The sequence below is a fragment of the Platichthys flesus genome, chromosome 18, assembly GCF_949316205.1.
Source record: "Platichthys flesus chromosome 18, fPlaFle2.1, whole genome shotgun sequence".
In the NCBI taxonomy this organism is placed as follows: Eukaryota; Metazoa; Chordata; class Actinopteri; order Pleuronectiformes; family Pleuronectidae; genus Platichthys; species Platichthys flesus.
In genome coordinates this window covers 9359697-9383742 of record NC_084962.1, presented here as the reverse complement: position 1 = coordinate 9383742, position 24046 = coordinate 9359697, and the positions used below count along the sequence as shown (strand labels likewise).

Genomic DNA, 24046 nt, shown 5'->3' with positions numbered 1-24046 from the left:
AGTCACCGAATTAGATTAAACAAAAAGACACAGGCTTAGTTTGTGCAAAGGTTAAGGGGGGGAAAAAATGGCAACACTTCTAGTGGTTTACCAGTGACAAGCTATTAAAGCAGACTATATTCTATGTACAGCTGAATACAACATTCACTTTTCATTTGTTAAACTATTGCAAATAAATTGGGTTTACTCAATATGCAACCAAGGCCAATAACAAGTAATGGAAGGAATATTCATTAGTGTTAAAATCGAATATCTATTATTCACTTGACACTCAACTAAGTAAGAATTGCTTCGGACCGTTTTATGCCCCTTCCATAATAAATTATATTTTTATATTATTATTATTGATGTGAAAAGATTTAAATGGTGGTAATAATTGATTAGATGTTTCTTTGATAGCCTTAAAGCCAAGTTCACTGTCTATTGTTGTGTGAAGTCTGCTACAAGATGTTGTTTCAAATAATACATATAAGTGGATTTTGTTGCAGCTCTGCATATATCATGATGTCATACCATCAACTTTCTCTCAGCACCCAAAACTGACTGACTTCTAGCATCCCTGCATGTTAGTGCTCCAGTTGGCCAGATGGGGGCAGTATTGCTTGGACAAATGCAAGCACTTAACTTACATTTGATCAGCTTTCACTGGATCAAACAGGGAAAACCTGCATATGTCTATATGTACATCCTGCCCCCCCACCCTACCCCTTTATAAATGTTTTCCCACCGCTTCATCCTGCTCCTTATATACCTTATGCTCCAAGCGGGAAGTAAAACTGCTCCTCCATTATTTATGAGTCACTTTTGGAAGAAACACTAGCACTCACGGCCATTAGCAGCCTGCGGCCTCAGCGTGACGGGTGGGAGGTGTGATCAGCAGGCCGGAGAGAGAGAGAGAGAGGCTCATCCTGTCAGGGTGTCTTCCAACACTGTACAGGCTCCGACTGACTCTCTGCTCTCCCCTGGGCCACTCGCATCAGTGTGGAGTGGCCATCAATCAGGATCAGAGTCCGATCGGGCTTCATTGCCAACCACACAAGGAACTTGGAATATAAAAAAGGAAAACAGAATACAAATATAGTATATCGAAAAAAGATTGTGCAATAAGAATGACGGATGTTTACAAATTTGAAGTATGTACATTCTGGCCCCTTTTGGCCAAGGAAAGTCTGGGGCGTGGGTTTAAATGCAGAGGAGTGGTGGGGTCCCGGGCCTCGTTGATGAGGTCAGCAGCATTTGGGGGGGAAATGGTTGTGGTCCTGATGGCTCACAGCCGCCTGCCAGAGGGGAGGGGCCTGCGGTGTAATCCGTCCAGGGTCGGAGGGGTCGGCTACAATCTAATCAGCCTGCCTCAGAGTCCCGGAGGCGTTTAGGAAAACGAGAACCAGTGTGCACCAAGGCGGCCGTCTGTGGCGCCATCTTGGTATTCGATCAGGGTTTTGAGAGATGTCTTCTAAAGCACCATCATACTGATTATAGTCCTGCTGCTCTGGTCTTGTTTCCTCTAATCTGCACTTTGTTAACCACATCTATCGTTTTTACCGGCCCGGCCGACCCCCCTCTCATCCCAGTGGCCGTTTGAATGACTGCCATGCCGTACACAGTCACGGCTGCATTAGTCTGGCATCCTCGGGGTTAACGGGTCCCACTCGACAGGAATTCAATAGACGCAGAGAGAGAGAATCCCGTCCCGTGTGTGAGGCCCCGCTTTAATCATCTTCTCGATGCAATTCCCTCGTCTGCATGCCTCCACATATTGACCCCGAGATATGTTTATGTAGCAAAAAGTCTGCTACGATGATGAATGATGGCTATAACAGCCCAAAGCCTGGAGAATGAGCTGCAGTCGATGTGTTGCACACCACGTTTAAGATAGTGGAGGGAGAATAAATGTGTGCATGGAATTAAGCATAAGTCAGTGATCGTTTCGGTGGAAGGAACGAGTAGGCATTAGTCAGATTATGAAATTGTGAGACTAATAGTGAGATCAGACACACACAAATGACTTGTGTTAGGGGAGCTTGTACTTTAGTCTAATTTCCTTGTTCAACTTCTTGTGCTTAAAAAAATTGAAATAATTTGATATAGGGCATAAAGGTGCACAGACGTCTGGAACCTACAGGAGGCGCTAAATCAACTTCAAACTGGCCATTCACTCTAGAAACTGATTTATTGGAGTATGACACTAATTATTACATTAATACCTCCTAAGCAAACCAACCAGTGATTGGAGTCATGATTTTGCAACCAGGTCCGGTATTCCTTCGACTTTTAGCTCGAGTTTTGGTCTTCACCCACAAATTGCATTCTCATCAGCTACTAGACGCACTGCTGTTGTTACGATAGACCTGTGTAATGTTTGAAGTTAAAGTCACGTCCAAGTTAGAACATAATTGTGTAAGCAGCCAACGTCTTTGTGTGTGTGTTTTAAAATCTGGAATCAAGCCAAGTTTGTAACTCCACTCACGGTCTGAAAAGTTTTAATCTACCAAAGTCGCTGCCAAGTCATGGTTCAACTTACCCCTAATGAAAAATCCGGTAGCTTGTTCCCGACTACTGGAGATAATTAATTCAGAGAAATAATTAAAACTGTGGCGTATCACTAGTCAATGATTAAGTAGATATTATCACAGAGGATACCGTGTGCTTTTATACAGTTTTGTACAATTCAAATAGTTAATATATCTTATAATGAAATGATTGCTTTATTTATCTCGTGTGTTCAATATGTTCTGCTTGTCTCACTCACAAATGAGCTCTATAGCTTGAGGTGTACTGATGAATGGACAGCGCAGAAACTGACCCAGTAAAACATTTCACACACACGTCTTTGTGTTTTTTTCCCCTTTTCGTTCTTGCCCTCAAACAATCTAAGAAGAACGTGGTCTCACTGGCAACAGCAGGCTACAGTTTCAAGGGCTCCGGCATCAGTTAACCATTCGTCACCAAGAACCGGGAGCGCTGTGCCACTTCCTCCTATTCTCAATTCCATTCTGGGCCGTGTCCCCCGAGGTGCAGGCCCAATTACTGAGCCTCCATCTAGAGAGCAGCTGCACCATTTGACTTGTCACATGACCTCAGCTTGAGCGGTCCCAGCATCGCATCCTCACACCGCATTAGGAATTAAAAGTTCACGAGATGGAGAATAAAACGGGATTTCTTGCCCTGCAGAGATTCAGAGCTTTGTTGGGCTGTCATTGTGAGGCTCTGTGTGGAAACAGCTCAGTTAAGTGCTCGGGATATACTGTATGCCTTACATTAAGAAAGGCCCTGCCGCAGAGTGTGCCAGAGGAGATATTTAATATGTAGTGTACGGAGAGGCCAGTCAGCGATAACTTTGCAGTTGCTCCAGACTGTGAACATTGCGCAGAACCGATTGTTAAACGTTGGGCGGAGCGGGGGGGAGATTGGGAATCAATGCATCTTCAGAGCAGCCACTGAGCTCGGGCCTCAGCAGAAGGCTTAGATACTGCGCTGCGGTCCAAACACTTAAAATGAAAATGTGTCTGCAGTGGCAACAACAGCAAAGATGAAGTTGTATTGGTGTCCTGGGAGCTCTCCAGGGTCTGTGAAATAAATACCTCTGCACCAAAGACCCATTAGCATGGACAGTGCGATAAAATAAAACCAATAATGATGTTCCCTACAACACTACTCCTGTGTTTGCCGTGTCATTGAAGTATCACTGGTGTGTATAAATGCTATGTACTACTACAGTCAGAGGAGTAATGAGACCCTTGTGATGGCGAAACCTGTTGAAAGATCGGCTAAGTGGGAGATTATTTAAATGGGGCAAGGTGTCTCCGGGGATCTCTTTTGATCACAGCAAATTTGGGCAATATGAATAACTTCAAATGAATTATGCACGCACAGTCGGAATGCTAAGTCCACAGAATCCCCCAAATGTATGACTGCCCTGATGAGCACTTGTCTGCTCGTTCTGATTTACCATGTTCGACATTGTTGTCAACTAAAAGTAACTGATATTGTAATCTGAAAGCCTTCTTTAATATATATTTGTCGATTACAATTTGTAAACCAAAGTGGATTTTCCCAGAATCACATAAATAATTCACTGTAAAGTCATATTTCTGTTCAAGAAGCCAAAAATCCAACATTCGTCTTTATTTAGAACAGTCCAGCAAAACAGGCAATATGAAGAATATTCCATAAAGATTTACTTTAAAAGGCTTTTTTCTTTGTAGAGGATGCAAAAGAGACAATAATATATAATTAGTAGCAATTAAGGTCACTGTAATCGAACGTAACTCTTGCAGAGTTCATGGTCCCTGATATCTCCCCAGCCACCGTTTTTCACGTGTGGGGCCACCCCCCCGACCCCGTTGGATGGCAGTCTCTTAGCGATCAGGAGGCTCTTTGGGAACAGCTGGTTCGCGCTGCTCTGTAGGATGTTTTCTATCTTGGTTTTCTGGCTGAGGGGCATGCACGAAGCCTTCTTGTGATGCATGCCGCAGTCGCCGGCGTGGAAAATCCGTGGCGCCTCGCTCACCATGACCTTCCAGTAAGAGGGCAGGCAGGACACAGTCAAGTGCTGCAAGGACCAGTCCCAGTTGTAGTCGTCGTATGTGCAGAACGTGTCGGTGCACTTGATGAGCTTCTGGTAGGTCTCTCTGCACAGGGCCATCCCCATGTTGTGCTCAGTGGACTTCCACGCCTTCACCTCCACCTTGTTTGCTTTGCTGGAGTAGCCAATGTGGCTGTAGCTTCCAAGTGTGAGGATGTCACAGTCTGTGCACTGCTCCCGCTTGAGAGCGGACATCAGCTTCAAGAGGTGGATAAAGTCCGGAGACACGTAGTGGTCCTCTTCGATCAGCAAGACCAGACCCTTGTGGTCCTTGAGGACCCGGACCCTGTCCCATACAAAGTGCAGCTTCCACCACCAGTGGTGCTTGGTCTGGGAGAACTTGGCTTCGCGGTAGTGACCGAATGAGTCGGGGTACTCTGCGTTGATGCATCCCAGGCTTAAGGCGTCGTCTTTGGAAATGTCTCTGGGACAGTCCTTGGGGTCATGTCCTGGGAACTCCTGTGGGTACAGCTGGATGCTGAAGGGGAAGAAAATCTGAAGGACTTGACAGAAGTCGACAGAAGCCACCACTTTATTTATCTCCGGGGACCAGAAGTCATGGCTGAATATCAGCAGTATGCTGTCCACACCTCTAGCTTTCCGCAAACTGTCCACTAAAAGCTTAAGGTAGTCTGGTCGATTGTGGACCTGAACCACCACAACAAGACTGTCTTTTTGTCGCGAGGTCTTAAACTTCTCCTCATTTCTTATTGTCTGGTCAAAGTTTAGCTGGAAGACGATGCCACGGTAGACTAAAGTGGTGTTATCTACCTCTGGCTTGGGGACCTTCTCTTTTTCCTTTACTTTTTCCAGATGTGTGTCATTTACTTGTACAATAGGAGGTGGAGCAGGTGCCCGGCTCACTGCGGGCGTGACTTGCACCTGGATATTGTTTTTGATGCTGCTGCTGCTGCTGCTGCTAATGCTGCTGCCTTTCTTCGCCGTCTCCACCTCTTTGGGGACTGATGCATCGTCGTTCTTTTTCTGCCTTCCACTGCTCCAGAAAGCTAGGCCACAGACGACAACCACCAGAGTCAGTATCACCACCTTCTTCTTGTAGATTCGGAATCTCATGATAGGGGCTCAGCCTCTTGCGAAGGGAGAGAACTTGATTGTGGAGGGTTGCGGTGGAGGTGTTGGTGCTGTGCACGGTGATCAGGCTTGATTAAACAGAAGCTGAGAGGAGGCTAATTGTTGGCAAAATGAACAGTTGCTGTAAACATGGATTTCCCACTGGAATGTCATTGGTGGTGAATGAATCTTTCATAAGGCATGACCGGTGCTGGGAGGCAGCAGGGTTGCAGTGTGCATGAACCACCTGGATGAAAAATAAAGTAAGGGTTTAAATCTTTAGCATTGTTTTCTAATTACACATCATATTATAACATGTAACATTTACAACATGTAAAATAAAAAACATTCTGAATATATTAACAAATATATTAAACCCGGGTCAAATGACTCAGAAGTAGACACAGGATTTCAATCGGCAGTGATGGAAACGCTACACATGGAGGAGCGTCTTTCTCGTTTTATTCTCCATAACCAATGAACCGGAAGAATAGAAAAGAAAAGACAGGCAGAATCGTCTTCTAACAATAGAAAAGTCAACTACCTTTTTCAGTGATTAATCCATATATATTTAAAAAACTGCATATACTCTCTTATTTTGGTGTCAAAGATGTATTATATATTAAATGAGTCCGAACATTTCATGGCGGAAAAGGGTGTTGCATTTTTTTTCAACAGATAATCGGTGAATAATAATAATATTGAATTTACACCCCCGACTAAGTCAATGGCCGACCCAATACCATGATCACTGAAACACTAACTTAATGCAGAGAGGAAAACCATGAGATGTCAGGGAATTTATTGGCCATTAAGCTACGGTTATTTTCATTTCATGCATGCAAATAGTATCATTTGATGTACAACATTGTGCAACAATAAATATTTTTTATTTTATTTTCTTTGAGTCATAATATTGAAAAACTGATATTTTGTATCATGACAACATGTGTACAATATATAGAGGTTTATATAATTTCATTAAAAATAAACCAAGTATAATTGTCCATCCTTGCTGTAAGTGCATAAGCTAAAATAGTTCTAACTTCATTTTGCATGAAAATCCAATCGTAAAACACGATAAATTATTCAACGCCAGCATTACGCTGGACTTTCACTTACTGCTAAGCCCCCCCCCCGTCACAATACTCTCACTCTTTATTCTTATTGTCAATGTTGATAGTAGCTCAATACATGCTTATTTCCTTGGGCGTAAATCTCTGTTAACTGCTGTGTAAATATTGATTCGTCCTTTCTGCTCAGATCAGCTGAACAAGCCTCCACATCTCATTTGTTATTAAGTTAGTGGTCTCCTCACTGACCGTGTTCATCGGCCTCCTCTCTGCCGGCACCCTCCTCAGCTGACTGCTCTGAGTGTGGATCCAACACTGCCTGGTACCGGCGTTACACACTAAAGAGACTGTGATATCATGAATAAATACTGGGGCTGGGCCACAAAATATCAATAAGTACCGCAGTATTATTTTCATCAATTGCATTGAGGTTTAAGAGATATCAGTTTATTGCTTGTGCATCATGCAAGCACAGTGAGGAGATAGAACACAAAACTCCCATGTTTTATATTTGGCTGTTGATCAAGTTTGTAATTTTCTTCCCATTAGGAAGAGTTTAAAACCACAACCTTCACACAGGAGCGAAAATCCATCTTAAACTAGGGCTCGTGGTGGATATCCAATAACTATCCCATTATTATTTATTTTAAGAGTAAACAGCAATTGTTAGCAGAGAATGACAAACACTTGATAAGTAGCTAAACACTTAACAAGTTAGAGTTTGATTAACGATGTGTATTATACTCCTATGTATGAGCATTCGCTCGATATATAGTGAACCTATGTTACATTGCCATCAATGAAAACTATTGCTGATCATTTGGGATATTGCTTCATTGCCCAGCCCCACTTTAAACTCAACAAAACAATAATGTGAGAATTACTATCACTGACATTTTTTTTTCTGTTTTTTACTTTCTGTATATTCGTTTCTATTCCATTCATATTCTTTTTGTTTCTTTAAACTTCAGTATCATTACCTTCACACTTAAGTTACGTAGTATTACTTACTGATGCCTATGTATGGCTCTTGCTGCTGTATGACTGCACATTTCCCCATTGAGGGACTAATAGTAGATTATCTCATTTTATCATGATAATTATCGATATCGACTTGATATCCTGATGCCATTTTTGAATTAATGGTTCAGCCCCAATAAAAACCTTCCCGATGGCTGTTATTTAACTCAAAGCCAATCGAATGCTACAAGCTCTTTAACATAGAAATACTTGATTTAGACTATATAAATATATATATATTGGAGAATTGAAGATTAGATTACAGATCTGCCTAATCAGACCTTTACAGCTTGTATATTTAAAGCTCGATGGATCAATTGGAACGTGCATCATGCAGCAGGGATGTCTTCTGTCGTCTCACTCCATTTAATGTGACCATCATCCCAGGGGTTTTATTCTATCTCTGTCCGCATCATTCGTGTTTCCTCTGCTCGTTTACATGATCTGTCATGTTTCACTCGAAGCCCCCGCAGCGCTGACTTCTACTGTCCTGGATGTGCCGCTGTCAGTACCGACACACACATCACGGACACAGCCTCCGTCCATTTGAACGTGACAGCCCGCTACCGTCACCAAGTCACCGACACGAAGCCGGAGAACCTGCCGTGTCGGTCCATCGCTTTAAAAAAAAGACCCCACGACGAGCATCCACGGACATGCTAGCTGTGAGTTAGCTTCTTGCCTTGGCAGCCTCCGTCCACCGCGCAGAGAGCCTCGTCAACAACTCCCCTCCTCCCCACACAACCAGACCCCAGCTGCGGGCACAGAAACGCCATATTTACCTAGAACTGGAGAAGCCGCGAGGTCTTTTCACCGAGAAACGTCGACGCTGGACTCCCGCTCTCCTCCATTCCGTCCGGCGGGCTGCACGGGGAACGCGACTCGAAGCTAGCCGCTGTCCAAACCCCCAAATACGGAACCACTGCCTTCTCCTGCCGCTGTCCCACAATGCACCGGTCCATGGGGGGGCACCCGAGACACCCAAATATGATTCAGGATTTTCCTCCATCACGTCGTGTGTTTCCTGTCTGATCACTAAACACACACACAACAAGGGTTAGTGTATATCTAAATAAGAAACCAGCCATGAAACAGAGTCAAGACTCATTTAGAGATCACTTAGTTACTGTATATAGGAAACTGGATTAAGTATAAAATAATTATTTGTTCATGAGTTTAAATAAGTTTGATTTCTTCTCACTAAGTTTGATTTCTTCTCACTCCTTTTCGAATAGGTTGATTAAACCACTAAGCCCTTGATTTTTTTCCCTCGTCAGTTTATAAATAATGCTTTTTTTCACTTTCACTTGTTTGGATAAGTCCCTTTTTTTATTAACATGTTCGAAATAAATGTTTAATAATGAATTAGGCTTCAGGTGGCATACACTAATAATTATAATGATATGTAATAATGTTCTTTGCATTTTGCTTCAGCTTCCAAGCGCAAGCCCTGATGCACACAACAAGGGGATTTCCTACACATCCCACTTTTAATAATAATAATGCTAATGATAATAATAAACTCTTTGTCTACAGCACTTTCAAAAAAAAATGTCAAAACTCAAACAAGATCAGTTTAGACAAGACAGATACAATCAGTCAATGAAACAATGATATAAAAGATGTCCCTAAATCTGCAAGCCTCAAATCCTCAGGCAGGGAGTTCCAGAGCTCTTTAAAACTCATCATACAACAGCTCAAATCCAAGTCAAATCTCTCTGACTAGAAATGTCTCCACCTTTCATGCTTTGTTGGGGAACTTTATGTACAAATGTATGTGTTGGTCATAAGGGCCATAACAGAGACAACATGTGATACAAAGGACACTTTTTTAACTACTGGAAGAGTTGGGTGGATGTGTTTTAATCCCTGTGGATTTGTGGTAAAGTGTGATGATTGTACTCCTAAATGTATATTCTAGATTTCTTTCTGTATTTAATATATATTTTCAGTCCCTTATGAGCCTGGGCGTTCACTAAGTTCTGAATCTCTTTCTTTTAATATTTTATCACAAAGCTTTGATGAATGTTTGATGTATACTGTCTTTTATGTTGTGTGCTGTGCTGTTCTTTAGTAGTAGTGGGTGTAGTTGTAGTAATCTGAAAAACAGTATTTTAAATGGTGGAATATTTCTAGTTATATTTAACATTTAAATCTTATTGGGTTCACGGCTGTGAATGAGAAATTACATACTATTTAAATCTCCACGGGTGCTGTCACAGTGACCTGGGGGTGGTTCTATTATTCACTGTTGATGGAGTTGTTCCAGGTGTTGCCTTGTTCTCTCCCAATGTGCTACTTCTGATACTCGTCAAGTTTGTTTAGGTGAATTTGTAATAGAAGAACTCTTTCAAAAAACCAATGTAAATTAGTTAATTTATCCATCGTCTTTCATGAAACTAGAATGTTTTAGTTTTTAGTTGTTGTTGTTTTTTTATTTAAAAGGGACAGTGTTGATTAATTCATGGTTCATATAAATGTTCCAGAGTTAGTCTCTTAGACTAATTTTCATCTGAAGTACCGGGCAGGTTGTTGTTAAAACGGGAACAGACAAATCCAATACAATGAAGTATTCAAATTCAAACCGCCTCATTTACATCATGTATGTAACCTAAATGTCCTTTGAGAGCTACGCAGGATCGTGGCTCCAGAGGATATCAGAGGACATTTAGGCCACAAACATGGTGTAAATGATGCGTTTTGAGTCAAATATGACTGTCAGGGTTTTGAACTCTTGGATGACACCACATGAGCTATGGTGGCATTTTACGTTTGAAGAATGGGTCACCGTTAACTTCAATTGTATTGGATTTGGCTGCAACGCTGTTTACCCCTGAAGCTCCAAAAGTATTTTGTAGACTCAAACACTTCACCCACCCCTCCATCTGCCTAGTTGTAGATAATGAGTTCCTTTTCATTTTGGGGTAAAACTATCCCTTTAACTTGGTTTAAAAGTGAGTTGTGAATCTATTATTATAGATAAATGTTAATTAACTACTTCTAATCTTCTCTCACAGTCATACAAATAACCAGTTTAACCCGCATATGACAGCAGCAGCTACAGTTTAATTCCTGGATGAACTAAAATCCTCCTCTCATCACTGACCATCAATGTCAATGACTGTGTGTTTACAGAGGTATGTAGCGCCCCTTACAGGCTGTCCCCGTCCTCTCCACCAGCAGAGGGCGGCATACTCAGTCTCCACAGCCGGAAACAGCTCGCGTGGACGCTTCATTTGCGCATGCGCGGCCTTCATTCTTCCTTTCCGAAATCCGAGCGAAAGAGACAAGATGGGCCACCAGCAGCTGTACTGGAGTCACCCCAGAAAGTTCGGTCAGGGATCCCGTTCCTGGTCAGTTCTGAGCGTAAATCGGTTAAACATCCTCATATGAACAGGAATTGAATGAGTTGAATGTGTTTGTTGACTCCGGTACTTGGTAATTTAGCCCCGGACTCCCACCGCATGGGAGCGGATACACAGCCAACATGGCGGCGGAGGCTACGCTAGCGCCGAGTTAGCTTAGCGGTGCTACAGTGGTGTGGAGGCCGCCGCGCATTGTAGTTCGAAATGAAGCTTCCCCCGTTGAAAGCCGGTGTGCGTTGTCAAAACCATGAGACGCAGGTGTTCAATGTGCATCCTGTCTCCTCACACCGCGCTGCTTAACTTCTTAAGCTCCAAATTCTGTGTTGAGCTAAGCTAGGCTGACGTTAGCCGTGATGATCGGACTGGAGCACAGCGATGCTACCCGGTGTCGACCTGTTGTCCACATCCCTCTGTGTAGCTGGATGAATGGAAGCTGAAGTCCTAACTCAAGTGTAAATGTGAATAAATAACCGATCCCTTGTTTCCCTTTCTCTTCCAGCCGGGTTTGCTCGAACAGACACGGTCTCATCCGTAAATACGGGCTGAACATGTGCCGCCAGTGCTTCAGGCAGTACGCGAAAGACATCGGCTTCGTCAAGGTAACAACTATCGACCATTTAAAAACGTGTGATCTGTGTCCGAGTTACATTTGACAGCATCTGGCATCATTGGTGTTGGTGAAGGCTGCCGCCAAGCTTTGAGGAAGTCGTAGAGACTCACTGTCAACAGTGACACCCCGAGTTCAAGTGTAATGTTGATTTGGAAAATCTTTGCATGCAAACTTTTGAATAGTACAATTTATTTAGTGTTGGAAATGCTCTTGAGAACTTTGTACATTTGCAAGAACCCAGCCTCCTAGTTAAGAGTTGAGTGGGTCATCAGTCTTAAGTAGATTGTCTGATCCTATGAATTACTATGAACATCGTCTGTATTTGTTATTATTGATGCCTTGATTTCTTCTGTTCACGCAGATGGACTAGATCGCTTGTGCCGACGCGTCCTCAGATGGGTCACCGGATCTCTGGAGCACCGGCCGAGATGATGCGGATAATTCAGCACTGCAAATAAATGTGTTTTTTTGTCCAAAGCTTAATGGTTTCGTGTGTTGTATATGCATCGTTCAGATACGGGGGTACTGGTTGGTGACATGCAGGAAAGATGGGAACTGAGTAGAAAGTTAAGTGTCACTGTATAAATGTAGTGACTTATCTAAAACACTGAAATCTAAATCGCTGATATAGATCTACACATCTAAGACTTAAAATTCCTAAAGGATGCTATGAGTCTGCTGTGAACAACAATTTGAGAAGTTCTACGTTACTTTATTTTAGTTAAATTTGGCGGTGAGGCTGGTCACACTTTGATGGGTCTATTTTTTAATAAGGTTTAGAGCATAGAAATAAGTTAGAAGAGACACTGTACATGAAAGTCATAACATTGGTGCTGCTTCAATAGTTAGTCTATGGTTCCATTTCTACCTACCTGCCTGGACCACATTTGCTACTAAGCTATTTGTTAATGGTGTTGCTTTAGATGCTGCGATTGGTCTTGACGCATATAAATAGTAATGACAGCAGCGTCGGGTTTGTTGCCACAACGCTTTACTCTAAGGAAGGGGCGTTTTGGTAAGCCTGTAGCATCACATCTTAAAAGGTTTGCTTGTGTCTATTACTCAGCAGCGACACTATTTAAGGTCTGAACACTGTTGAGATTCTCTGTAGGCACTCAAGTAAGAGACAATACAGAAGGGGTATTGCACACAGAAGAAAAAATAAGGGAAGGATAGTTTCTTCCAATCCATACCAATATATAAACGTCAATCTCAAATTTGTGATCAACTACTCAAATTTCATACACGATTCTTAAAGACATGTCTGCTTTGACGCTGTACAAGAAATGAAGTTGTGTTACTGTTCACGGAGACTGCATCATAATAAACTGCACTGCACGAAAGAACAACTGATTAACTTTTATCAGATAAAGAGATTAACATCAAAATCAGCGTGGATCCACATGAAACAACATGGCCCCCTTTACGTCCCAGAAATTGGCGACACGCTGAGATATTGGTCTCTTTCAAAATTAATGAAATCAGAGGTCCCCTGTAGTGTGGCTAATTGCATCGTGCCAGTGACTTGGTTTACCAAACTTTAAATAATGAATCAGCTCAGCAGAAGCAGCATGGCAGGTGGGATTCTGCAGTTGATCCATATATAGACATGGTTGAGGATTTACTGAAGTCAACTTATTTTTCCTCTGGCGCAAGAACAGAAGGTTGAAGCACTAGATGGCAGCATGACTTCACGTTCATGATTCAGGGCTGGTGACAATGGAAAGGGTTGCACAACAGCACTTAAAAATGGCATTACTGCACTCATCATATGCAGCTACCTATTTCCTGTTATCCACTGTCATGAAATGTTTATGGTAGTTTAATTAAAAGGCTTGTTGGCCACATGGTGAACAGTTAAGAAATGAATTCACAGGTTGATGGAGATGACCTCTGAAAATGAAAATATTTGACTCATGTCATCTATATAAGCTGTTAATAGGATTTTCCTTTTAAAAATAATTGGACACATTTATTTTGATTCTTACGTTTAGATCATGTTATATCTAAATCAACAAAGGCCACACAAAGAAACCATAAGTACATTGTATGGAAATGACAAATTGGAAGTAAAAGAAAGGAATTACAGAGGCAGTGGCTTTTATGATGATGCACAGAGTGTATCCAAAAATAACAAGTGTGGAGGAAATGACATGTATGATGAAACAACAGGAAACTGATACATATGACAGGCAGAGGAGGATGTACTTTTCATTTTAAATCCAGCAAGTTATTCATAATGTGAGGAGTCAAATTTCATTATCCCATGAAAAGCTCTAGATGGATGCACAGTCTGTGAGGCTGGGTGCTTTGCTGGACGCACGATGTCTGTGTGCATCAAATATGTATGTATGGTGTTGTGTAAGCACTAACTCATGTGCATAAAAAGGAGTTGGTGTGAGCACAGGCTGGCTGATGCTGCAGCTGTTTGGACAGAGGGAATTGAACACACTGTGTGTTGCATCAGTCCGCTCTGCAGGCGGGTGGAAGGTGTTGTCTTTGATGTTTCGCCTCAGTCTCAGTCCCAGCTGTGTATTAATGCTCTTGTTATTCTGCCTCCTCGGAGCGACACCATCAAGACAACTGACTGATAGGATAGGATGAGACGTGTGTTTCATCCAAACTCAGCCCTTTTAGGAACGTTCTCTATACAAACACTGCTGTATTCAAGTATCGGAGGAAAAGCTAGTCTGTATGTTGGTAGAAAAGAATATATGAAACAGTCTCCCAAGTCCTGATTGCATATGTTACTTCAGTTTGCTGCAGTTGACTTACGCCACTTATGTAAAAATGAAAAAGATTAACAAAACAAGGAACCGGCAAAATCAAATTTAAAGTTTGAACGTGAAATTAACTCTGAGTATCTTTCTCCTTCTCATTAGTTTTGTCCAAAATCGTCCTCCAAAATCATCTTGGGGGACGACTTGCCATGACAGTCGTTCCTTCCTGAAACGTTTAAACTTTCATTAAAAGCTACAGTTCCACCTCTGAGACGCAATCAAGGCTGGATCCAACTTTGAGATAATGGCAACACATCAGTCTCTCAACAGGCACATACTGTTTCTAACCACATTTTTGCATGACCGTATTACTTTTGTTTGCCACATGAGGGCAGGAGAACTCCTCAACTGGCATATGCATACATATTATCACCTTCATAAGCTGGAGACACCTATCTGTTTGAAAACACATGCTATACATCTGCCTGACATGTGGTTATATTGCCATTTATTTAAAGTTATGTTTTTCATGGCTGTAAGGAGAGATGGATGGATGGATGGATGGATGGATTGATAGATAAATAGACAATTTATCCGAGGGAAATTTAGCCCCCTGTAGTAGTCCCCTGATATTCATTCAAACCACACCCCATCACACCCACTTATAGATATTAGTCCCCTAAACCTGCCTGACTTTTTCAATCTGATTGTATGAATCATTCCTTGGGAAATTAGTGAAAATGTTCAAAGCCGTAATGTTAAGTAGCGCGAAAAACCACCTGGATCTTTCCCCCTGATCTGGATCCAAACCACCATTTAATGGGTTTTCCCAAAGTTTCATGATAATTTATCCAGTAGTTTTTGTGTGATTCTGTTAAATAACAGACAAACGTAACCTGACTGACGGTGGAAAGTAGTTTTCTAAGCCATGATTTCAATCGAATGGAAAAACCATATGTTACTTTTGTAAAACATAAACAAAATTTTAACACTTTTTTGTATAAACATGTCTGTGTTTTGGCCACATGCGGGCAGAATAACTCCTCAGCCTACTAACACATGGTTCACATACAATCACTGCATATTTATATATCAACCTTACATGTAGTTACATGAGCTTTAATAGCCGTTATGTTTCTTATCATTTCTTCCTAAACTCAGCCATTTTGCTTATGACTTGATCAAATATTCGTGTCTTGAGTTTTTTTTCACCATTTTCACTTACTTGATCTGTTTTCCGTTCAGTTTATCAGAGTTTTTTTGTTGAAAATAGCTTTTACCTGTTCAAAAGGAAAAGGGCTTGAAAGGTTTTTCAGTGATTTAGCACAGCCGCCTCGTAAGGTGGTTGTGTGTGTGTGTGTGGGGGGGGGGGGGCAGCAGATGCAGAGGTCACTTTAGTCTATGATAGGGTTTAAGTGCCAAAAGCTGGATCCCACAGTTCCCATAATGCAACTTGATTGCACTAAAACTCACAACCTAAACTTAAACTTTTGAAATGTCATGCTCAAGCAGGGATACACTAATGACCTCATCAGTAAGTGTGAAGGCCATTAGTCTAAAACAACAGGCTGAAAGAAGCTAAAATACTCAGTAAAGCTGCATGCTAACAAAATCATTACAAGTAAGCAACCCAGGTCACATGGTAAATCATCTTTTGAGATGTTCTCAACACAAATAATATGGCTTTGTTAATATTCAAATACAGATAATACAGTTTGGTTGATGTTGGTGAGACAGGAGCCCTCCCATGTTTTTGGCCCTGAGTGAATAACATGCTCCATGGGGGACGTTCATGTTGGGACCATCAGTTGCTCATGCTGAGCTTTAACAAGCTTCCTTATATGATAACATTATTGTGCGTTCACTTTGTGGTTATAAGCGTATCGAAAGCGAACCTGAATGAGAAGCTTCTGTCCGAGCAATCGAGAGGTGAGCGCCCGTGTGAAGGCCTGGGACCCAAAGGCTCAGCGCTGCTCAGGCTGAGCGCTCACATCTATCTCCAAGATCATAGGGAAAATAAGTGGGCCGCTAATGCTGTGGTGCACGGTTGGCATGGAAACTTCCCCACGGAATTGCCTGTTTTCAATTGTTGGAGCAAAAGGGCCACTTCTTACTACTAGGTTCCTTAAAAAGTGCTGTGAACAAACACACGGCTCATCCAATGCGCTCCATTAGTTTTGATTGAGTGGGGTCAGCGTCGACTGAGTTGCAGCGAAAAGAAAGAAAGAAAATCGGATAAAACAAATTCTGCAGCCGGCGGAAGAACGAATAAAGAAAAGAGAGTTTCATTAAACAAAATGAGCATCAGTAAATGAGGGAGCATTTTATTCTCATTGTGAAATTATACAGTGACTATAGTGTAAGCAGCTCTTTGTAATTACCCGATGTTTTCTTCACGATGCCCTAAATTTCGTCGGACATTAGTGAGTATGATGGCTTAGAAAATCTGAAAATACATCCATTTGTTCTATTTATAGTAATATGTCGTTAGCCACAAAAATCCCTCTGTTTCTGTGCACCCCCTGGCTGACTCAGTTGTTCCAGTCAAGTAGCGGCTAACTCTCAAACCACCGTGGAATAAGCCTCCTGAATTTAGGTTTAGATGACTTTAGCAAACATTCATTTCTCTGAAGATTTCAAGGGGGAGAACAGGGAAACAGAGGCTCGCTCCAGCTGCTGGGCACGGTCCGGACTTTATTCATTCCCAGTCGACTGAGGGGTACGTATCGCCCCACAGAGGAATGTGTAGTCCATCTATCTTCGGACTAATGACACGTGAAATGATGAAGAGTCAGTATTGCCAGCCGCTCGTGAAAGACTCGCCAAAGTAAAAGCATATGACTGGTTCATGGTTGATGTGTCGCGGCACAAGCACACGTGTGATTAATAACACTCATGGTGGCCGTTCTTCGTCACAGGTGAGCTAGTTCCGTGGTCCTGCTGCAGTTTGGCTCAATGAAGCTTACTAGGACATGTACATGGAACAGAGCAACTATTAGTGTTGTTAGTTACACTCGTGCTTTACCTGCAGTGACAGGTCAAAATGGCTGCCGTGACAGAGAATCTACAAGGATGTGTTTTCTAGTCCAGAAGAGGTTGAAATCCGTTCAGTGAGTGTTTGTTGGGACTTTTTGGACCAAATACTTAAAGGGTCAGTGTGCAGAATATAGTTCCCCCTCATAGAACAACAAAGTGCTGCTAAAATATGCACTGTATGAATGTGTTTGTGTGAAAGGCTGAATGTAAAACGGTACTGTAAAGAGCTTTGTGTGGTCATCATCAGACTAGAAAGTGCCATAAAAATACAAAACCATTTACCATTTACCATCAGTGGTGAAGAGTTGCAGGTTGCAGCTGAATACCCCTTAACCTGACCCTCCCCTTCCAAACCTCTGGTAACCTTCAGTTGTCCAGTGTGAGTTCTGTAAAAACCTTGCCTCCGTAGAGAGGACTGACTCCTAAAGTAAATATACATTTCAATAAATAAAGGGCCCATTCTAGGGTAAACCAAGAGTTCCACTGGATCATAGCAAAACTGCTTGTGATGATATGGCAAGAAGACGTCAGACAGGAACACTTTGTCAAAACTCCTTCATTGTTCCGTCGGTATTTGCCTGTAAAAGAACAAGATGAAACCAGCCTTGTCTTGCGTCTCAGATTTGTGACCGAACCTTTTAATGAATGTAATGAATGTGAAACATTTCAGGAAGGTACAACTGTGATAACATGGAGTTCCTGGAGATGACATTCAAAGATGTCACGAAAAATATAGAGAATGAGAAAGAAACCCATGGAATATTACTAAAATTGCCAAAAAGAGCTAACTGGTTGGAGACTGGACCTAATTCCCTTCCCCTTTATGTTGATCACACCCTCGGAGTTAACAGACCTGAGAGCAGTGTATCGAACCCTGAAGCTCAAACAGCTGTACTGTATAAACATAGAAATGACATAATGAATATTAATAGCTGGGATCTGCTTGAGGACTGAAGACTGTGTAACCTCACTGCAGAGTTAGGTGGAGCATCTGCACTCAAATACCTCTCAGCAACTGGGTTATTCTCACATGTGAAGTAATGATAGAAAACTTTATCTTTAAAAGCGACTTTTAAACACAGTTAAAAGGTGATTTGCAAGTTAAATAGGAAACAGTCGATAAGGAGACAATGAAAACCATTTAAATGCAATTGGAAGATCAGAAATCTGAAACCATCTTTTTTTTACAGATGAGTAAAAGAGTAAATACAATATAAGATAAAGGTTATAAAATTATTGAAATAGATGGTCAGATCAGAACTATATTATAGCACACCTATAAAAATGTTTCTTCAAGAGGGACACTTCATTTAAGAGGATATGGAGTCTAACGGACAGATCTCCTCAGGGAGATTGAGCCAAAGAGTGGGAGCCTCTGTGGAATCAGGTCAAAAGATTCAAGTCCAGAATGGGCCTTCATAGTCACCGATAAAATATTTAACTCAATTCTAAAATCGAGTGGAAGATGATGAAGAGAAGCCATAGTCAATACAGGGATATGCTCTCTTTTAGCAGATTCGGGCAAGAGTCTGGGTGCCGTGTTTCGGACGAGCTGCAATGTATGTCGACTCTTTTATCTCAAAAAGATGAAAAGAGATCAGAAATTATCCAAATGAGAGGATACGAAGGCCCGCCTGACGATCTCTAGGTTTCATCTTGATAAAAACATGCTGATCCTTGAGGGTTTGAGAGTTGTGATCCAGAGATGAGCGTTGCTCACCAAATCTGACAGATAGATCAAAGGATCGTGCATGCTCTCAGTTAATTTCACGGATCACGCCGTGCATGCAACTGAATCCATCAAACACAGCTGATGCACCATTAAAATGACAGGTGGATGTTTCCGGGTATTGTTTTTTTAACATGAACCGATGAAAGCTGCAACCTGAACATCACCTATTACTTCAGTCATCTCAGCAGACGCCTGATAGTTCTCCTTACTGTAGCTGGTGGGATTCAACATCTCACATATGGCCCCATCACTCTCCAGTCGAATAGCGCAGTCGATAAATCACTGTCTGCTTTTGCCCACACCCCGGTGAGGAGACGCTGCCAAACCGATTCACGCCTGCAGGGGCAGCGTTGCACCGTCTTGGCAGAGAGCGCGAGGAGGCAGGAGCAGTGGAAGGTGATGAGACGTGAGGCCTCTCTGGGGAAGAGCTCCTCAGTCCCAGTGGGGAGAGAAATGAGAGAGATGCAGAATGGTAAGAAGCAACCTTGATCAGGCTGTCAGCTCCAGGCAGATCTAATTAAATAGGCCACGCCGGCATAGGGCAGACACAGTGGGAGAGCAGCCTTCGCCAAACACACACACATACACACACACACATGCACACGGAAGAAAGAAATCAAACACAAAGATGTTCAAACCGATAGCGCTGATCTTTGCTCCTGTGTTCAACATCTCCCCACCGTCGCCGATGTGCCTTCGGCTGGATGAATACATGGAGGAGGAGTCTGTCTAGTCAAGTTGGCTGAGGCAATAAATGACAGGTGAAGGAGAACGAGGGAAAACGGTGGCCTTTTGGCAGATCAAACCATTATCAGTCTTCATTTCCAGTCTGTTTTCATCACCGAATGATGAAAAAAGATAGGCATTAGTCACACGTTTGAGTCAAAGCAGGTTAAACCACCGCAAACTCGGCCCGGGTGACTCACTGCCAGGCACGAAAACGACGGTGGAGGTCTGCTGTCTGACTGCTGTACCATACCTAGCCTAGCACACTGCACACCGCTTAGGGGGGAAAGCGGGGGCGGGAGGGGGAAGAAATTATAACTCCTAAATGGAAAAGATCAAATAGTGGCATTTAACAATCCGCAGAGAAATGGTGTCACGGAGGGACCTCGTCTCGCGGCTCCCCCCGGGCTAGGAGGATGTGATGTTCTGTCAGCATCGTAATTTATTTCTCGCACAGGTCATAGCCGGGGAAATCACGCCGTATACTTTTACCTTGCCGTTCTGCTGTTTTGTCGTAATCCCCCATTACGGTCGTGCACCTACAGTATATACGGCGTATTTCCACCGGAGAGGAGGGGGGGAATATACGTGTGTTCAGACTTTATGCCTTCGAGAGACCACACATAACCATAACCCTTAATGCCGTGTGGAGATATCCTGCCGTATCCACGTCTGCCAATCTCGTTCGTACACTGGTTTGGGTGTTAACCTTTTAGAATCACAATGCGCGGCCTGCACATGACCCTCGCTAACACTATCACAGGAACCCATTTATGAAATATCGGAGACAGCCTGAGTGGAATATGAATATTTAACACGATTTGCATGCGCATTGTACTGAGGCGCATATCATTAAGAAGCGGGGGTTCGCGTCAGCCGCGGAGGAAGGAGAAGCAGAGATGAAGGATTGATGTGTGATTTCCATTTCTGGTTACAGGAGCTCGATAAGAATTCAACCCTCCTCTGGGTTCCTGCGTCGTTTGATCAGATAAACAGATGTTTGAGATAGCGAGTGAACAGCTGCCACCTACTGATCTTATTAGCAGTCACTAATTCTTTCTGCTGTGCCTCCAGTTCTGAGGCGTCTCTGGCCTTGCTCTCTCTCCGCTCACGCCGCAACGGGACGAGTGAGCTGTCACACTTGTTTGGTCGCTGGTTTCCGTGACAACTACGTCTACTGGTGGAGCTGGACGCCCCCCCCCCCCCCCCCCCCCCCGGTTTGAACGTTTGACGAAGGTAATTCAGACGCAGGACAATTTGCCGCGATGACAATGTGACGGATGCGGCTCTGTTTTCCGGGGAACGTGTGGGCGAGCCAGAGCTGATCACAGCGACTGATACGAGCCACAGAGAGCGGCAGATTTTGTTCCAGCTCTGGCCCTCCTCACTCACTTTTTTTATTAACTGCACTCCTACCACCACCATTACGCCTCTGGCTATTACGCACAACATCACGGCGGACCGACCAACATGTCAGAAAATGACTGGCATTAAATCTGACACACAGTCCTTGTGCACCGCTGCAGTGAGGGCCATTTTCCTCTTGGGTGAATTAGAGGGGTGTGCAGAATGGATTTCTTTGTACAGGTCTAATGCAGACTGAGTCTCAAAGTTTCACAGTTGCCTCCTCTCCCCTGCTCTCATTTTAGAAATCCCGAACCAAACCGCGCCCTTCACGACGCAGACGCACAGGAAGTTGAGCGTCATTATCAGATTTCTCACCTTTGTCCTTTGCTCGAGCGTTTTTTTACAGCTAGTCGCCACTCAGAGCCACATTTGAAATGCAGATCCACAAGTGCTTTTCACTGCATGACCTGCCCACTTCGACCTCACAGCACTCACTGCTGATTATGTTTGGGTTTTTTAAATGAAAGCCTCCCTTTATGGATGTGTTCAGAGGACGTCTTTCCACAGACTGCCTGTCAGAGAGGATTTATAAGCATTTTCAAAGCTGTAATAACATGTTCTCGTGGAGAACAGTGCTTTAGATGAAGGGTTACGTAAACTATTTATTACTCAACACCGTGATATATGCTCTCCGGGCATTTTTTATTCACAGACACTGCTCATAACTTTAGATACTTTCCGTGACTTCAGGGATCTGGAGAGGTTAAATCACTCGGTTACAGCAAAGTGGTTTCTTGCCCACAGCGATGCGGAGTACAGGATTAAGAAGCCACGCAGAAAAAGGATTTGAAAGCACATTGTTGTTTGGTGCGGAGACGCGTCATTCCCAGTAGATTCCCCCCGTCTGTTCGCCCGCGGCGGCCTGACCTGCCCACTCTCTGCTGCGTGCTTCTGCTGCTCTGGGATCCTCTCTGCTTTTATTGATTCCAGCCTGTCCACCGGAGGATCCGATACCAGTTCACACGATGCAGAGTCCACAGATTTAGAGGCTGCAGGGTATCAGCACACCACAGTCTGATTGGTAATTGAGAGCGATAGGGATCAGTTGGATCCAGGTACAAAATTGATTCGGTGTATGTGTAAAAGCAGATAGAGGCATCAGTGGGGACCGGCCAATGGAAATTATAAGCATTTTAACGAGGACCAGTTAGCAACACCAAGAGTTAAGAGGTGGTATAGATTCATGCTTAAGTCTGTTTAAACTTTAACGACCAGATAAATGATGGTGCTACTGGTTTTGCACCAGTTCCAGTTAATACAGTTAACCAGATAAATTTTGAACTTTTTAAAACATTTTTGAGCAAGAAACCGACTCCTTTTATTCAATCAAGCTGCACCAGATTCTACACACTCAAAGATATTAATTCCCTGAATATTACTTAACTTATTTCGTCCCGATCCATGAATTATTCCCTGGGAAATTGTCTTAACATCTCAATGTTGAAGATATAACATGAATTATTTCTTCATTAAAATGTCTAAAAACAACTTGCGCACATTACGTACATTATTCACAACGTTTCCAACAATGTTCAAACGTAGAGAGAATCTACTGTTTCATTCAAGGTAGCAAAACCTTTTGTTTGGTTCGCCATTGTTTTTGTGGTTCCTGCAACTTGCTCATTACACAAGGCAACAGTGAGGACACACAAAGTGAGATCTCCATTTTACTTGTACACACAGAAAGCCCTTTGGTCAAATCCGTGTGATTTCTTGTTCTGCAATTTTTGCACAATCCTTCTGACAAACAAACATACTAATGAACAAGAGTGAAAAAAGTATCTCTTTGGCAGAGGTAAGAATAAAGACAAGGACTGTAAATAAAATCGATTCTGAATAACCGTGGAGCAGACCTGGTCTCTGTGGTCCAACACTGGATTAACCCTGGCAGTGTGTACAGCAGGTGGATGTCAAGTCTGCACAAGCATAAAAACACACTTTTATTAAATAACCTTCGGTTCTGAGTTGCATCAGGAACTTGGTCCTCTGTAAAATGGACCCACTGACAGGTTGGGTTACTATTGCATGTACTACCTGAGGTGTTTCTTCAGTTTTCTGCACAGGTAGTAGGAGTAACACTGCCTCTCTACTAAATATTTCACAGAGACAAGCTGATCCGACCTGAGTATTTATCAACCTATACATCATTTTATACAGATATCTTTACTAGCCAATTTCCATACACCCGGTGTAATGGTGGCATCTTATCATTCAACGTCTTCTCTGTCTACGATCGCCTCCTACGTCGTTACTCTCGGCTTCGGAGCGGTGCTCAATCAAGCCGCAGGATGTTAATAAAACACGCTGGTTACCAAGATAAAATGAATAGTCGCGGGAGTCAAGTGTGGTTTCCAGGCCCCCACTGGGATCAAGTGCACGTGGCCCGCGTCATGCTACAGGAGGGGGGAGGGGGGGGGGGGGGGTCGCACCGCGGCGCCTGCCTGCCGGGGTGGCCGAGCGGTGTCTGCGGCGGTTGCGGTGTCAGGGGGGGGAGAGGAAGGGCTGGCAGGGTGCACGGCGTGATAAGGTTTCTGCACCACTGTGGACAGCGCTGGGGGATTGTGGGAGAGAGTGCTTATCAGTCGGTGTCAGGGTCTATCAGCATCCGTCATGTTTACTCCTCAGGTGTGCTGGCTGCTGGCTGACTGCTCTGCCAAGGCTTCTTCATATCAGGCAAACCGAGAGCCAACCGGGAGTGTAA

At 43.2% G+C, this 24046-nt stretch overlaps 2 protein-coding genes across 3 annotated transcripts; one reads left to right on the top strand and one right to left on the bottom strand.

Annotated features, from left to right (window-relative positions):
- Nucleotides 1-4088: 4088 nt before the first annotated feature.
- Nucleotides 4089-8709, bottom strand: mgat2 (alpha-1,6-mannosyl-glycoprotein 2-beta-N-acetylglucosaminyltransferase). Of its 2 annotated transcripts, XM_062411769.1 has the most exons (3): nucleotides 8532-8709; nucleotides 6979-7076; nucleotides 4089-5903 (listed from the first exon to the last, which is right to left on the bottom strand). In XM_062411769.1, the coding sequence occupies exon 3, from the start codon at nucleotides 5657-5659 to the stop codon at nucleotides 4250-4252; it is 1410 nt and encodes a 469-aa protein (XP_062267753.1). In that variant the 5' UTR covers nucleotides 5660-5903; nucleotides 6979-7076; nucleotides 8532-8709; the 3' UTR covers nucleotides 4089-4249. The 2 variants fall into 2 exon arrangements, with proteins under 2 accessions (XP_062267753.1, XP_062267752.1); XM_062411768.1 differs by lacking the exon at nucleotides 6979-7076.
- Nucleotides 8710-10944: 2235 nt separating this feature from the next.
- rps29 (ribosomal protein S29) lies at nucleotides 10945-12202 on the top strand. The gene is made up of 3 exons (XM_062411962.1): nucleotides 10945-11102; nucleotides 11614-11713; nucleotides 12086-12202. Exons 1-3 carry the CDS (start codon nucleotides 11041-11043, stop codon nucleotides 12092-12094), a joined length of 171 nt encoding a protein of 56 aa, XP_062267946.1. The 5' UTR covers nucleotides 10945-11040; the 3' UTR covers nucleotides 12095-12202.
- Nucleotides 12203-24046: the final 11844 nt, after the last annotated feature.